General features: G+C 37.1%; 1 protein-coding gene across 1 annotated transcript in view; it reads left to right on the forward strand.

Moving 5' to 3' along the window:
* pdzd2 (PDZ domain containing 2) overlaps positions 1-16,196 on the forward strand; it is a 73,159-nt gene that overhangs the window by 863 nt on the left and 56,100 nt on the right. The window contains 1 exon segment of the mRNA XM_056745821.1: positions 10,366-11,243. Coding sequence (XP_056601799.1) covers positions 10,747-11,243 — 497 coding nt within the window. The 5' untranslated portion in view covers positions 10,366-10,746.

Genomic DNA, 16,196 nt, shown 5'->3' on the forward strand with positions numbered 1-16,196 from the left:
CAATGGCCTCTGTTAAAAATGTTTGCAGTATGTCGCAGTGTTTTATTGTGATGGACTTTCGTTGCAGTATAGTACCATTTATGGTAAGAAACAACCTTAAACAGAGGTAAACAGGACAAACTTGTAACAAATAATCTAAGGTATGCTTCATATTGGACTATTGCACTCATTGGACAAATGATCTTGTAGGCCTACTGTCATCGTCAACACATTTTCTTATGCACTTTCACAGACTAATCCATTTCAAAACTTAGGTGAAAAAGGTCGGAGTGTCAGATAATTGTGAAGTAAATTGTGACCCTGGATCACAAAACCAGTCTTAAGTAACACAGGAACATTTTTAGTAAAATCCCAAAATACATACAACTTACAAAATTATCGATTTTTCTTTTATGCCACATATTATTAGGATATAAAGTAAGGACCATGGTAAATGAAGTTATTTGGTAAATTTCCTTCCGTAAATATATCAAAACTTTATTTCTGTGGGTGGATGGCCTGCTACAGTGCCTCCGATTAACAACTTCAAAGGGAATTTTCGCAATATTTCCATCTTTTGGCACTCTCAGATTCCAGAGTTTTAAACGGTTGTATCTCCGCCAGGTATTGTTCTATCCTCATAAACCATACATCAATAGAAAGCTTCTTTGTTCAACTTTCGGATGATGTAAGAATCTCAATTTGGAAAAAATTTACCCATAAAACGGGTTTTGCCGTCCATGGTCACAATTGTCTGAATTTCAAAGCCATTTATTCTTTTATTTGACCTTTTTTTAAATGTTTGTCATATTTGTTTATTATTTGTATATTCAGTTAATCTACTAACCACAGCACCTCAAAGGATCATAAATACGAAGACTTTAAGACCACAGTTTGAATGTCAACAATGTACTAACTAGAATGATTTTTTAAAATTCAACTTTAGTATTTTTAAAGGTCCCGTGTATCAATTTTAGCGGCATCTAGTGGTGAGGTTGTGAATTTAGCAAACAATGGCTAACCACAAAAAGCACGATGGTGGCTGACACAGGACTAAGATGTCGTCACGTTTTGCTTCTTTGCTGAAGAAGATCATGTATTTACGAAACGCATTCTGTAGAGCAGTTTGTCCTTTTAGGGCTACTGTAGAAACAACATGGCGAATTCCACGTAAGCCACGTACCGGGGTGTAGGTAGATAAAAAAAGCTCATTGTAAGGTAATAAAAACACACAAATGTATTATATAAGGCCTTGATACACCTCTAACACAGTTATGAATATTATATTGCATTTCTGTCAATAGATCCTCCCAAAAATTACACATTGTTTGGACCTTTAAATGGGTTACTTTTTCCTAAATTGTGATAACTCTTGCCTTCAAGTCATTCTTCCTTTATGACCCTCTTGTCCACATGATGACGCACAGTAATGCTCACTAGCAACCCAGCAGAGCATTTATGTGGAAAAAGTGAACAGTAGTGTCCTCAGTAAAAAAAAGAGAGTGATAGTGCGTCTCTTAAAGCATGGTAAGACTGGAAGCAGGGGCGTGTCATTGGGTTGTGGTACAGTTGTTGTTTTTGGGCTTAGCTGGTCAGCATCAGGCGCACTGCCCTGAAGGCACTGCATGGCTCATCCAGAGGGAGACCACAGGATTTAACCAAGCCACCCCCTCAGATCAGATTCTCATCTGGGGAATTACATCCGTACATCTCATGCTGAACTGTTAAACAAAGGTTAAGGAAGGACAGCTAGTTAGAAAAGATAGAATATCCTAAAATTTGTTCATGAACTACAACTGTTGAGTCCCAAATAAGAAATCTGGGTGTAATTTCTGACTCAGCCCTTAACTGAAAAAGCAACCCTTTATCACAGCGTTTATCTGATGATCAAACTTTAGAGCTTTTGCAAAAATGAAATCTTTTTATTCTGTTTCTTATCTTGAGAACGTGTTTCATGCATTTATCTCCTCCCGTTTGGACTGCTGTAATGCACTTTATTTGGGAGTGAGCCAATCTCTTATTTCAAAAATGCAATTGGTCGAAAATGCAGCTGCGAGGCTCCTCACTAGTACAAAGAAAGGGGAGCATATTCTTCCAGTTTTGGAAAAGTTGCATTGGCTTCCGGTTAAATATCGGATTCAGTGTAAGGTGTTGCTGTACGTTTTTAAAGCTGTCCATGATGTGGCCCCAAAGTATATTACGAACTTGACTCATATGAACTCTGGTAGATCTCAAAGGTCATTTAACTGCTTTCAGTTCCGAAAACTCACCTGATAACTAAGGGGGATTGTGCATTTTCAGTCGCAGTTGATGTTTATAAATCCCGCTTGAAAACATACTTGTTTTCTATGGTTTTTAATTGTTGACTTTTGGAAGATGAAATTGTTTTAATTGTTTTTCTGTTATGTTGATCTTGTTGTAATGTCGAAGATGAATGTCAAAGTCATTTTTTAAACAGATGAACCATGAGGTGGTGATGTTGCTGCTGGTAACTTAAAATTTATGAAGTTCCAAAAACAACTGCGAGTAAAAATTCTGTTCATTTGAAAAAAAAGCATTCTATACAAACCGACGTCAACCGACATAACGCAATCAAACTGAAGGGAACTGCGACACGACGAACAAATCATTTTGAAACGCCTATTCGTCAACGTGAAAACAGCGTTTGCAAATATATCCACTTTGAAAAGCATTTCCAATGCATCTCAGTGTGGACACAAGGTTAAAACAAAGCGAAAAAATACATTTTTGAAACGTTGTCTAGACTTGATTCAGCATTACTGAAAAACAATCATTTTTATAAATCTTATGAAATGAAATGTCAGTGCATACTGTTCATTCAAAAATGACACGGACAACAAACACACACAAAGATTAAAAAGCATAATTCCATTATAAAAAGGTTTATGTAACATCTTTAAAAGAATATTCAGATGCATTGTCCTGAATTGTCCCAAAATAAGCAGATTTTGAGCTTCCATTGAAAATGCATCCTTTCATCCAATGCTGTATTTTAGTTTTTGTTGGCATCATTGTAAATTACATTGAAAACAACTATTCATCTATGGATGGATGGCCATCACTTTATTGGTCTTTATGGCAAGTATGGGTACTTGATGAATTGTACCCTCTGTAGGGTTTCATTTACATATGAGAGCCCTCAGTGCGTGTCATTGTCCTCAATGAGAGCGTAGAACGAATGAATGAATCTGAATGAGGGGTCTCACTCCTACAGTGGCTCACCTCTGACATCTGCATAGACTACACTGCTCCTTTGCCCACCCCCCACATGCTTCTCACACATTCGCCTGGGAAATGCCCCCTTCTATTTTAACTTATTTAACTGTTTGACTATTTCACCCATAAGATGCCTTGTTCCCGCATCCTCGGATAGTAAAGTTAATCCCTCATACTGGAAACATCGCTCCAGGTTATATTTTTTTCAGTATTAAAGTGTTTCACAACGGCAGGATTTGTTTGTGCTGTTGGTTTACGTCAGGCCTCCACATGTCAGAAACTGTTCAACTTTTTTCGAGTTTGCTTAAAGAACCGTTCCCCGGGGATTACCTCACCAAACCCCGCAGACCACATGTTCAACTAGAGCACAATGTGTAATGGGTTTTAGACAATATGGTTTCTTTTTGTAGCAACAGAAAGTCATACTTAAGTCCATTTTTCCAAGTAAACATGTTAAGTAAATATGATACTAAATGGGATACTTTGTTTCTCCATTCAGACTCGTTCCTGAACAGCTCAGAATATCTGTAACCTTATGTAGACCCACCTGTATGACTGCCAGAAAACAGTTTGAAAACACCTGTCATGTCTTTTTTAGGAAAAATCCAAAGATGTTTGTGTTCGTGAGGCTCAATGGCTATTCTGGGCTGTAAGCCACGGAGTGTTTGTTGACTTGTGCGATGTAAAGAAAACGCAGTGTTTTGTAGTTGAGGATCGGGCATGTTTTCTCCATGTGTCTGCTGACAGAACTGAATGAGCTGGCAGGTGTTGTGAAGGTTCCAGACTCCTCGGCTCCAGACACAGTTTCCTCTTGTTCAACTTTTGGCCAACATTTAACTAAATACATGCTTTCAACAAATTTAAGAGAAATTTTAATTCAGGTGCCACAATCTGTTCATGTAATATGCATTAATGTGGCATACACTTGTGCGTTTAAACTTTGCTTGTTCCAGTGGATTAAAAGGTTCATTCAGTTTTGTCTCTGATTCTGTCACTATAACAGTATGACATGTGCCCCATTGAGACACTGAGCCATTCTTGATATTATAAATATACTCTTTTTATTAAAAAGGAAACAATTGAAAGAACTGGTTATTTGCTCACCTTTTCATTCTTTTGATGGACATTTTCATTAGTCAAGTCAGGTTCATTGTACCAAATTCTTTGCACTTCCTTTTGGTTGTGAACTTTGTTTTTACAATCTCTTCAATCGGTTGATAACACCTGGAAGTCAACTGTCTGTTTCTTTATTCATTCAAACACACTGTGGTCATGAGCCGTGAGGCATTTGGAATAAACTACAATGGTGCTTTAGTAGCCACATGTCTCCAGAAGGAAAGAATTGGCCAATAGCTGCAGGTAGAAAAAGTTGTATACCGGTCAATGACGTACCGCTCATTTTTTTGTGTCCCTGTGATTAAATTAAATTTAAAAGGGATAAATTTCAAAATAAAGTTTCAAATTACTTGCATACATTTTCTTTTCTGAGGACTAAGACTGAAATTCTGGTTTTAAATCATTTTGAGTGAATAATTAGGGAGTGATTGCAGAAATGTCTATGTGGTGTAACTGTAAAAAGGTGTAATTCTCACCAAACATCATATGTAATAATCTTACTTTTATTTAATAGTAAATGAAAGTAAAGGGAATAGCATTGTTCTAAATATTATAATCAATTAAGGGAATTATGTGAGTCAAGTCAAATTCATAAAATATCAAGGTGGTGTAACCACCATTCAAGGAGCAATTTTTTGCATGAAGACATGTGACAGGGAATGAAATCACAGAGAAGAGCCCCTGGTGACACTTACTGCTGCATGCAAAGCTTAGAAAGTCTTTTTATATTTGAGATAATTTAACATATAAAAGGTGTGGTCACTGTTTTCAAGTGTTCATTGTTACATTTTTTCAGAAAGGGGTGCTTTATCCACAATTTCAGAATTAAAGCTCTGAAAGTCCAAGATAAATTATTCAACATTACTTGAAATATTTAGCTTTAATGCATTTCTATTCCATTCATTTTCAAGCTATTTATAATATCATATAACATACATGCACGATTTAATAATGTAGCAGAACGAACTTGGTGTTTACATTTGTGACCCTGGACAACAAAACCAGTCTTATGGGTACATTTTTCGAAAAAGCTGAATGATTAAGCTTTCTATTGATGTATGAGTGGTTAGGATATGATAATATCTGGCAGAGATTAGCCGTTTAAAACTCTGGATTTTGAGGGTGCAAAAGAATCAAAATATTGAGAGAATTGCCTTTGAAGTTGTTAATAAGAGGCAATGTTACTGGCCATCCACTCACAAAAATAAAGTTTTGGTATGTTTAGTATGGGAAATTTATGGAACATGATCTTTACTTAAAATCTTAACGATTTTGGAGATAAAAGAAAAATCGATAATTTTGACTCATACATTGTATTTTTGGCTTTAACTAAAAATGTTACCTTGTTACTTAAGACTGGTTTTGTGATCCAGGGTCACATTTGAATATAAATTCAGTGCTAAAGAAATGATTACATTTCTGATATTTGATCATTAATAGAATATAAGACTATGCTCATAAGCCGGGTCCTCTCGTGGATGGGCATTGGAGACTGACACAAAAGTCCGAAATTTTTTGAATAAAGTTGTTCTATACTTTCTCATGCCACCAGTTAAAAACCTTGCCTAAAACACTCAAGCTCCTGTTACTAGTTGAAATGATCCATAGGAACTTTGCAAAGAAATGTGCTGCTGTTATCACATCTGGAAATATTTAACAGCGGCGCAGTTTTGTCCCTGAAACGTGTGTCAACCAATTAGAATAAAGAATTAAACAATGATGGATTTTAAATATCATAAAAGAAGGAATAACATTGCTTGTCACCACTAATGATGTAGCACTAGCTCATATTTAACAATTTCGCATGTGAGAAAATGTTGTGGTATAAAATAATGCCTTGAGCTCGAACCGTTTCCACCTTCTTTCCACCTGCAGCCCTCCCCCTACATTTCAGACAATCCTGAGGTTACCCCTTCACCCTCTATCCAGGATTAGAGTCCCGCACCCTGAGAGGATTGTCTGCATTCACAATATTAAAAATAAGAGGGTTTCCTCTTGACCCAACATGCATTAAACAGTGATGTCATGACCCCTTACAATGATAAAAACCTTCTCTATTAAATATGGATAAAACAAGTATTTTATAATACCTTGACATCAACAACGTATTAAAAAAATCAAACCATCTGCGTTTACGCGGATGCAGGAAAACATGTAAAAACGCTGTATTATCCATGCCAGTGGATGACGATGTCACTTTGTAAAGTAGTAAGAAACGTGCATATGCGTGCGCACATATGCATATCAAGTTTTAAGCCAAAACCCATTTTCAAACAGTTTGTGTTTTTAGTCCCCTAAAACACATTGTTTCATAAACTAACACCACAAAAGCATAAAACAATTATTGTGCAAATAGTCTGTAAATGGGTTCTGATGCCACTAGTTGCTTACCCAGTTTATTTCAGTCTTTGTTGGCAGTTGTATGTGTGTGTATGTGAACTAGGGACACATCTACATTGTATCCTGTACTCCTGGTGCCTCATTTACAAACAAAACAATCTCTCTTTAGCATTGCAAGTAGGCCGATTCACTTATGAAAAGATTGTTATGCAGCCTATTTATTTGGGCAACTCCGATATTTTCGTCGATGACCATACCCATTACTTAAGTCGTTAAAATCCCATTTGTCAGATCAAAGACGAAATGAAATCCATAATCGATGGGTATAGATTATAAAGCACGGATGAGTTGCGCTGAGGGCAGAAGCTCATGCTGGAGGGACTATGTTTATGGCTGCCAGAACTCTATGATTAGTGGGAGAACGGGCCTCTTTATAAAACTCAAAGTAAATTCGTGTTTCCACAGTTGGCATCCAACTTTATTATTTGACAGTCAGTGTTCTCCGACCACAGCATTTATCGAAACGTGCTTCTTTTTTTAGGAATCACTTCACAGCGTGAGCTTGGCTGATTAGTATGTTAAGTATGCGTATGTGAAAACCAAGTAATATGATCCTAATGGAAATAACAAAGAAACTTTCAAAGACCACCCTTACAGAGAGACAGATGCACTGGGAAAGACTGTTTCTGGAGTTCATCATTGGATGTGTGTATTTCCTCTTTGAAAATGTCTTATTTCGTTTTATTCTGAATGTACTTTCAGAGCTCTTTTCAGAGTTTAGGCAGTCCAGCTTCCATGATGTCATTGTTTGGGCTGTGCTGAAGAAGTGCATTGTTCTTGTATCAAACCGATTTGAACCAAAAGATTCAAGTACAAACATTAATGGTCATGATTTCACTATAAAAGGCTTATTCTTTCATGTTTTTTTATTAGGCTGCATGGCAGAATGCAATGTCTGATTTTAATGATACTAAGGCTTGGTTGTTGTAAATTCACTAGGCTTTCAATTCATACCATGTGGAATCAACAGTTTTAACAGCAAAGAAAATCAGTTTAATGACTTGTGTTCCTTGTCACACTATCGAATGGATTGCTTTGACTGTTGTCTCTCTGCAGTGAAAAAAGCCTACAACATGTCCATGTAATGAATATCATAGAAAAATGTCCTCTTTAACTTTAATCCCTTTTTAAGGGTTTCAATATGGGAAATTTCAATGGAAAACAACAGCTTTCTTTATCATGAGGTTGTTAATGGAATGCTATCATTGGCAGAAGAATTCCTCAGCTCCATTGGCTTGAGGATGTTTGCAAAAACGTTATTGTCATTGGGTGTAAAGGTTGTAGATTTAGCGTAACACAAAGCATTGTACTTTTCTAAAAAAACATTTTTTGTAGCAGACTGACTATAACACAGTTGTCCCAATGTTTTATATGAGAAAATAAATCATTCAGACTAAACGTCATCATCACTGTCAGGCAGAAATCTTGTATCTCCAAAATCTGATACTTGATTCTTATTTTATATATGATAAAATACTGTTGTCAAAGTTGACATGCTCTTTTTCATACTTCCTCATTGGTTAAACATATGCAAAACCCACAGACAAATATGAAAGATAATTGATATTATTGATTTATGAAAAATGAAAAAAGACCAAATATTGAGAAATGAGGACTGCCGGACTGCGACAATGTGAAACCCAAATTATCAAAGAAATACTTGAACTTATGGAAGGTTGGGAAGTTTATCAATAATAAAACCATACATTTTTAATGTGTCTAATGATAATGAGTTAAAAAACAGCACATTCAAAGCAGGGTTTTCAGACATTTTTTATTTATTTGGAAATGTCCAAATTTGGTTAGCTGGTTCGCAAAACATTTGTTCTTTTGCAAATAAGAAGACGTTAAGATTCTTCTTTCACTCTTAAAAAAGAAAAATGTTTCAGGACAGATATACGTTTATTTCCGTATTTATTTGGCCTTTTGTTTACTGTGCTTTTAATGTTTTATTGACCCGTATTTGCTTTGTAAAAGGAATTATACTTGTACCAGCATCAATAATCATGAATGGCATGATGGTAGAAATATAAACACTTGAACTGGCCATTCAGCGACTATCCAAAGAGAAAATGGTAGGTCATTGTGTTTGCAAGTGGCATGAGGGAGGGGTGAGACTAATCCTATTACATGTGGGTGTGTTGGGTGAGGGTGAGTCTGGGGTCTGTAGACCTTCTGTGTCAACTGGAACAACACGCTGCAGTGTGCAGCTCAGCATTTATGCATTTAAATGCAGAAAAGAAAGAAAATAGCCTGAAATAAGAAAAGGTAGGAGATTGATAAACATTTTAATGCTTATAGTGTGTCACATACCTGTTAAAAAATCTTTCTGTGAAAGCTTGAATGTATAGATTTTTATATGCAATACAATTTTGAATTTTGTTACTCTTGACACAGTTGAGGACTGCATGCTTAGTGCTAACATCCTTTTTTTATAAATTGTAAGTGACTTATCGGGGTTAAACTCTTGAAATGGGGGATGACTTCTGTCCTCCATTTACCTCCAGCTTTAGCACACATTTTCATTTAGATCCCCCTCTACAAAATTGTTGAGTAAATATTCATCCATGCCATTTAATATGTTGGCTTTCTTCATCATGTAAGTTTTCCTTTTTCCACAAAAGAATCACCAACATTTTATCCGGAGTCTTCTGATTGACTTAACACAGAATGAACCATTTGTCATGTTACTCTCATCCTATGATCCAGATAACACTTCAGTTGACAGTTGGTTATGAACCCCCATCTAGTCTCCATTGCTGTGCAGAGTAATCTTCTGAAAGTGTAATCAATTTTGCCTCGTAATGGACATTGATATAAAATGTATTTATGTAGATGCTTTTTAAATGGAACCATAAATTCTCATATATAAAGGACAGTTGATCATATGCCATTCTCATATAGCAGCTCGTGTGATGCGCACAGAGGCCAAAATCGTATGTTATTTTGAGAAAAAATCCAGACTAGCAATTTGACTGTGGTCTTTGCCTTCAGTGTATGCTTAAATATATCAGAAAAGTGGTTTGCATGAATTCTAGCTACACTAAAACAGCATGGATGTTTTTAATATTATTTACAGGTTACGTTCCACATGTTTAAGGTATCTGATATGAGAATTAAAGTGATAGTTCACCCAAAAACGAAAATTCAGTCATCATTTATTCATCCTCATGTAATTTCAGACCTGTATGACTTTCTTTTTCCTTCAAAACACAAAAGTACATAATTTGAAGAATGTCGGAAACTGAACAGCGCCGGAACGCATTCACTTCTATTGTATTTAACCAATGCAAGTGAATGAATGCCATTGTACAACATTTTTCAAAATATCTTATTTTGTGTTCTGCGGAAGAAAGTCAAACAGATTTGAAATCACAAGAGTAAATGATTGCTTACCCTGTCTGTAAATATATCTATATAAACAGTCAAATGACATATCTGTGATAGACTATTATTAGGTTATTATCTTTATTCCCATGCTTATGCCAGTTTTTCTTCCTGTTTTTACTTTGGTTGAGAACTAAATGAGCCGTAACTGAGCAGATTTAACACACAGCTACAAATGTGCCTGTAAAGCAAGCTCACGCTGACTTACTTTGTAATGACATTACTATTTATTTTCTTTCTGATTAGGTGAACGTCTGTGGCGCCTGCGAGTCAAGACAGAACTCAACTCCCAGCGATCCACTATTTTCCACTTGAATGGTATTGGAAATCCGATTTGGCATGCACCAAGAGGAGCAGCTAATGGCACACGTTCTCTTGTTACCGGTCAAAGAATAAACGTGTCCTACTATACTTTCGTTTCTACGGATAACATCATGGACCTCCGAGGTCTAAGTGTCCGGCTGATGGGCTTCAGCACTCTGGATGTAATGTCTCTAACACACTCTGTCATCTAGAGGGGATTTTAATGTGTCTGTTTGCATCCACCGCTAGAAGCCCCGGTTTTCGGGGAAAACCTTGACTCAACATGCAGGGGAGGCCCGGGCAGGCCCATCACCAGCAGCTAGGATGCCTATCACCCAAGAAAATGCCCTTAGTCATCTCTCACTGCTAAAGAACTGGCTTGGGGCTCAAGAGAAAGATCGGAACGAAACGCATGAGACTCTGAAGAACGCAGACAATGGGTTTCTGTGCCAGGCTGCCATCCGCAAGCTTGTGGAATACATCCAGCTAAACTTTGCGGAAGTTGAAAGCCCGCTATTCAGAGAAGAAATAGATTTTGAGGTGAGGGCGGTCTGCATGCACAAGCGTGATGGAGATGAGTCAGAGTTTGGGGTCAGTTTTGGAAATATTCCCATTTTCGGAGACCCTGAAGGGAGGAAGAAAGGGGTCCGGAGGAGGCGGAGGAAGGGCGACAAGGGTCCTGTATTGGATGTTGGGTGTATTTGGGTGACTGAAGTGAAAAAGAACAGCCCAGCAGCCCGTTGTGGAGATATTAAACTGCGAGATGAACTGTTGTCACTTAACGGTCAGCTGATGGTCGGAGTGGATGTCACTGGAGCGAGGTAAGACATCTGGATTTGTTTTGAATCTCGATACTTAAAGATTACAGTTCATTTTAAAATAGTTCTCCCATTAATGTAAACGAATGAATGAAACCCTCTTGTTTGTATAGCTCCTCATCTGACCGGGTTGCAGCTGTTTGTTTAGGTTTCAGGGTGAGTCGCAGCTGGCCAGAGAGAACAGGATCTCCTGTGTGCATCTGTTTGTTAAAGCTGCTTCATAGCTAGTGCTCCCCTGTGTCTATGTACAGCATCCCAGCGTGCGTCCTAGGATTGGCTGCTTTACCCCCCTGAGCTCGGGACTCGGACCGGGTCCAATGAATTGTTCCTTGTTGACATCTCTGCGAGATGACGTTTTGTGTAGGTGTAGTGGACGACCTTGTGTCTCTACGTTTAGGCTCCATCTGGACTGACACTCTTAGCTCTCAATCAGGCTGCCAAATGTCTGTGTCTAACAGAAACATGCTGGAGTGCCATGCTCTTATTGCTTATTTGGCAAACGTTTTTTAGAAAAGTACTTTTGCTCTTGACGTCTATGGAAGAAAATGTAAAGCATTTCTTGAACCCCACTGACTACCATAGTAGGAAAAATTACTTTATAATTTTTTTTTTCTGTTGAACACAAAAGAAGATATTTTGAAGAATGTAGGACAGCAAGCAGTTCTGGGGCACTTTGACTACCATTGTAATTTTCCTACTATGGTAGTCAATGGGATCCAAGAACCATTTGGTTACAAGCATTCAACCAAATATCTTTCTCTGTGTTCAACCAAACAAATAAATTTATACAGATTTGGAACAACTAAAGATTGTGTTATTCATGACGAAATTTTCAAATATGACTTCATCAAATCATCAAAAACTCATATAGTTAACAGCTCAACCAAATCATAATGAACAAGATTTCTAGAATTTTGGGGTTTGTAGGCGTTCAATCCGTCCGTGTAACTTGAGCTCTATAATTAGACAATGCAAATGATAGGAAGCTTCACAGCATTCACACAGAATCTGCTTTGGGAAAACTTTCTCCGGTACAGATGGACGGCAGGATACAGAAAGGGAGGAGGTTCCTGGGAGTGGCACGTGGTTTTGACCAGAAACTCGAGTTGACTTAACAGACGTAATTTTGTCAAGCTAAAGAAAAGCTGTTGATGTCAAGACATCTCTGCAGGGGAGAACAACAGCTGTATTTCTGTCTACTCACTAAAAAACAGTTGGGTTATAATTGACCCAATAACCCAATGCTGGGTTACTATAGCACCGACCCATTGTTGAGTTATTTTAACCCAATATATTGTTGGGTTATGAAATAACTTATTTGTTGGGTTATTTTATTATGATTGTTATATTTGTTGTTTATTATTTTTGGCCATCCTATTATTGCAGTGTTAACAAATAATGCACAACATAGAAATACCTTTATAATTCTTAAATAAGACAACTGCAACCAAAACTTATTGTATTGGAATTAATGTACTACCTTTTTTCATAAAATTTTACTAGCAATTAAGTATCAATTTACAAGAATCAAATAAATAAATAAACAGAACGGAGGTTTGTCTAGCGTATACAATTATACACTTCCTAAGCAAAAGCTACCAGACAGCAGCACTACCAGGCTTGGTATACTCCAAAATGTTAATAAACAACACATATCAACTGCTTGTAAAGTAAATGTTATGTTTATGTTAATTTCATGTGTCATACGACAGATTATATTACTTGATTATTATGTACACTTTTACATATTTGTTTAAATGCCTTTTCCACATTAGGCTACAGTTCAAACAGGAGGTTTTCAGACATTAATCTCTTACCTGCTGATTTGTCAGTTAGCTTCTGTCTCCCCTTTCTGAAGATACCTTCAGCAAGTGTTGGCGTTAACATTCACGCAGATTATAAAAACAGTCGACAGAGATATAAATTTGTGTTGCTATGAAAAAACACTGCATACAAACATGAATATATATACACACTCACATTTAATAAGAATTACCTCTCGTCTGTCAGGAGTGGCCGCGGTCGACCATTGAAATTTAAAATAACCACTCACACAGCTCAATTTTAAAGGGGTCATATTATGCGAAAAAGTATTTCTCGGTGTCTTTAATTTGTCATAAATTGCACCTGCATGTAACATGTAGACACAAAATATTGCAAAAATTAAAGTGTCGGAACAAAAATATGCGTTCAATCTAAAAGCGAATGCTCACCCAGACCTGCCTGAAACGCCTCGTGTGACCACACCCCCACAAATCTACGTCAGTTCTTGGTGTGATTTGACTAAGACCACCCAAATGTAAATGCATAAGGTGGGCGTACCTGTCAGTACAATTGCTTTGGAACCTGATGTTCCAAATATGGTAAGAGTCGTTACATTCATGACACGCTTGCAGTATTCGACGCACTGGTTAACTGGCCAATCATAGCACACCTTGCTTTTCAGAGTGATGAGCTTTGTAAAAAATCTGTGCATTTCAGAGAGCCGGGGCAAAGAGTAGATACAAACATGCACAGTAAAGTACAGCATTTTTTATCCTTAAATCGTGTATATAACATAACCCGTACATAACATCTAAAACAAAGGATAATATTTGTTTGAGCTGTGTCATATGACCCCTTTAACCCAACTGGCTGGGTTGCTACAGAAATGACCCAATAAACTTCAGAAATAACCCAACAAAAAACAACCCAATATATCTAACCCAACTATTGGGTAACAAAAATAACCCAACGTTTTTAGAGTGTAAAATTCAGATTTTGGGAGCTCAGTAAATTTCTTGGTTAAAACTGCTTACCCTTTGTGGGACTCCTAAAGTAACCTAAAGCCTGTTCTGTGCCTGTTAAAGTGTATCTGTCCAGTATAATTTGATCTGAATGTAACTGTCCTGCTGTTTAGTGATGAAGAACTGTGAGGAAGGAAGCTGTTCTGCTCAAGTAGCGGTGGACTGGATTACTTACTGTAAATCCTACTTTTTGCCAGTATCCACTCAGGGTCTTTAAAGCTTAAAGGCAGGGGCTTTAAAACTCTATCCTTGCAAAAGCAACCGACTAGTTTATAGTTTAAAGCTGGTGAGCAAATTGGTGAGATTAGTGTATGTTTAAAACAGCCATTTGATTTTTTAAATGCTTTCATGGCATCTTCTGACAAGGGAACATTCAAGAAGAAATTTTAGAGCAAAGCAGTTATTATATAAAATGTGTAATATGGGATTGTGTTCAAATGAACAGTACATGGGTAGATACCATTGTTGTTTTGGTATTCTGATTTGCCGGTGTCTTTGTGCAACAACACTTGTTTGGTGACCAGCAATGAACCACATAGTTTAGTAGACTAACAAAGTGGAACAAATAAGTAATTCATGACAGAATTTTGTGTGAAACATTCCTTTAAGTGTGACACCGTGTCTACACCGGATGTGGCGCTGCGCGACAAGAGACAATAGAATGCATTAGAACCCGTTATCATTTTAAATTTTGTCCACACCGGTCATGTCGCATCGTGCCGTGTCAGGTGTAGACACGGTGTAATGTAACACATCACTGCTTCCGGGTGCAAACACTTTATTAGTTTTATAAAAGTTCTCAAATATGTGATATAAATAAACAGTGGCTTTCTTTGACAGAAGAATTCAATCTTTGCAAAAATCGCCTCATCTTCTCCATTATCGTCATATTCACGCTTCTCAAATTAAAGCTTTAGTTTAATTTCATTGAAGTTTATGATCTCTTTGGTCTGTATTAAAGAGGAGGACTCTTTGAGAACAGTTGATGTCTGCTCTGAGCGTGCTGGGAAGAGAGCTGTGTGATGAATGTTTGATGCTTTTCAAAAAGCAATGGACCAAAGCCTTCAAACATAAAAAAGAGACACAAGAAGGATTTTTTTAACATCTTCATCAAGTGCTTTTTATGTTAATGATTTCTGTTCGAAACCTCTGGGCCGAGTGGAGCTCGCCACAAAAAACCTCCCCGGTTTAATGTGTCGTCTTGTAATTTTGGTCCCTCTGTTTTTTTTTCTTCTTTTAACAGCCTGGCCCAGCATCTGTCTGTGGTGAGCATGGAAAATAACTCAGTGGCTCTGCTCCAAACAGCCAATGCAAAGTGTTCTTCACATGGTCAATGAAAGATGATTAAAGACTAGATTAAGAATTGCAAACTTCAAAAAATCAACATGGATTTAGTGAAACAATGAAAATACACCTGAAAGAACCAACTGGCGTTTCTCTACTATTTACACAAATTATATACTTTTTAAATTTCCAGAGATTTTAGGACACAAATATTTGGAAATTGAGGCGTAAAGGCATAAAAAACTGAAGATTTTTTTTCCCCGATCCAACTGTTTTTACAGTTGGCGTTTAAGTGATTTATTGTATTTCATCATCCATCGGTCAGCTAAAACTACAATAAAGTATTGCAATAAAAAAATTATGAGCAATTCTTGTAATGTACTGTAGCGTACAAAGTCATTTTCCTTCCTGCCAGTGTTAAAGATCAAAGTCTTGCACTTTCAGTTTTAAATTTGGGTTTTTCATCATTTTGTTTTGCTTTGCTTTGAACTGATTTACTCGTCCCACTCAGAGCCCTACATTTGCGAGCCAGGTCTCTGTGGTTAGTTAACTTGCCACTTGATGAATGAGAGAGAGTCTGCCATCTTTCCTTGGTATTAACTATGTCTGAGTTTGCACTTTTTCTCATGAGCGAGAGGACGTCGGCTCTTTATTCCTAAACACTATTGGTGTGATGTTCCCACCGTAATGGATAGAATCGTCTCGAATTAGGGAACGTGGTCTTAGAAAAACATTCAAGAGCTTGTAATCATGAGCTGAAATGTTTGGTCTCTTTTGTGTTTTTAAGGTGGTGAGAGTGTAAATCAAACTTGTGGTGGAGCATTTTAATTGGCATGAATAAGAAAGTAATCATTTGGCTGAATCAAATGACTGTTGTTTAAAAATG

The sequence above is a fragment of the Triplophysa dalaica genome, chromosome 4, assembly GCF_015846415.1.
Source record: "Triplophysa dalaica isolate WHDGS20190420 chromosome 4, ASM1584641v1, whole genome shotgun sequence".
Taxonomy (NCBI): domain Eukaryota; kingdom Metazoa; phylum Chordata; class Actinopteri; order Cypriniformes; family Nemacheilidae; genus Triplophysa; species Triplophysa dalaica.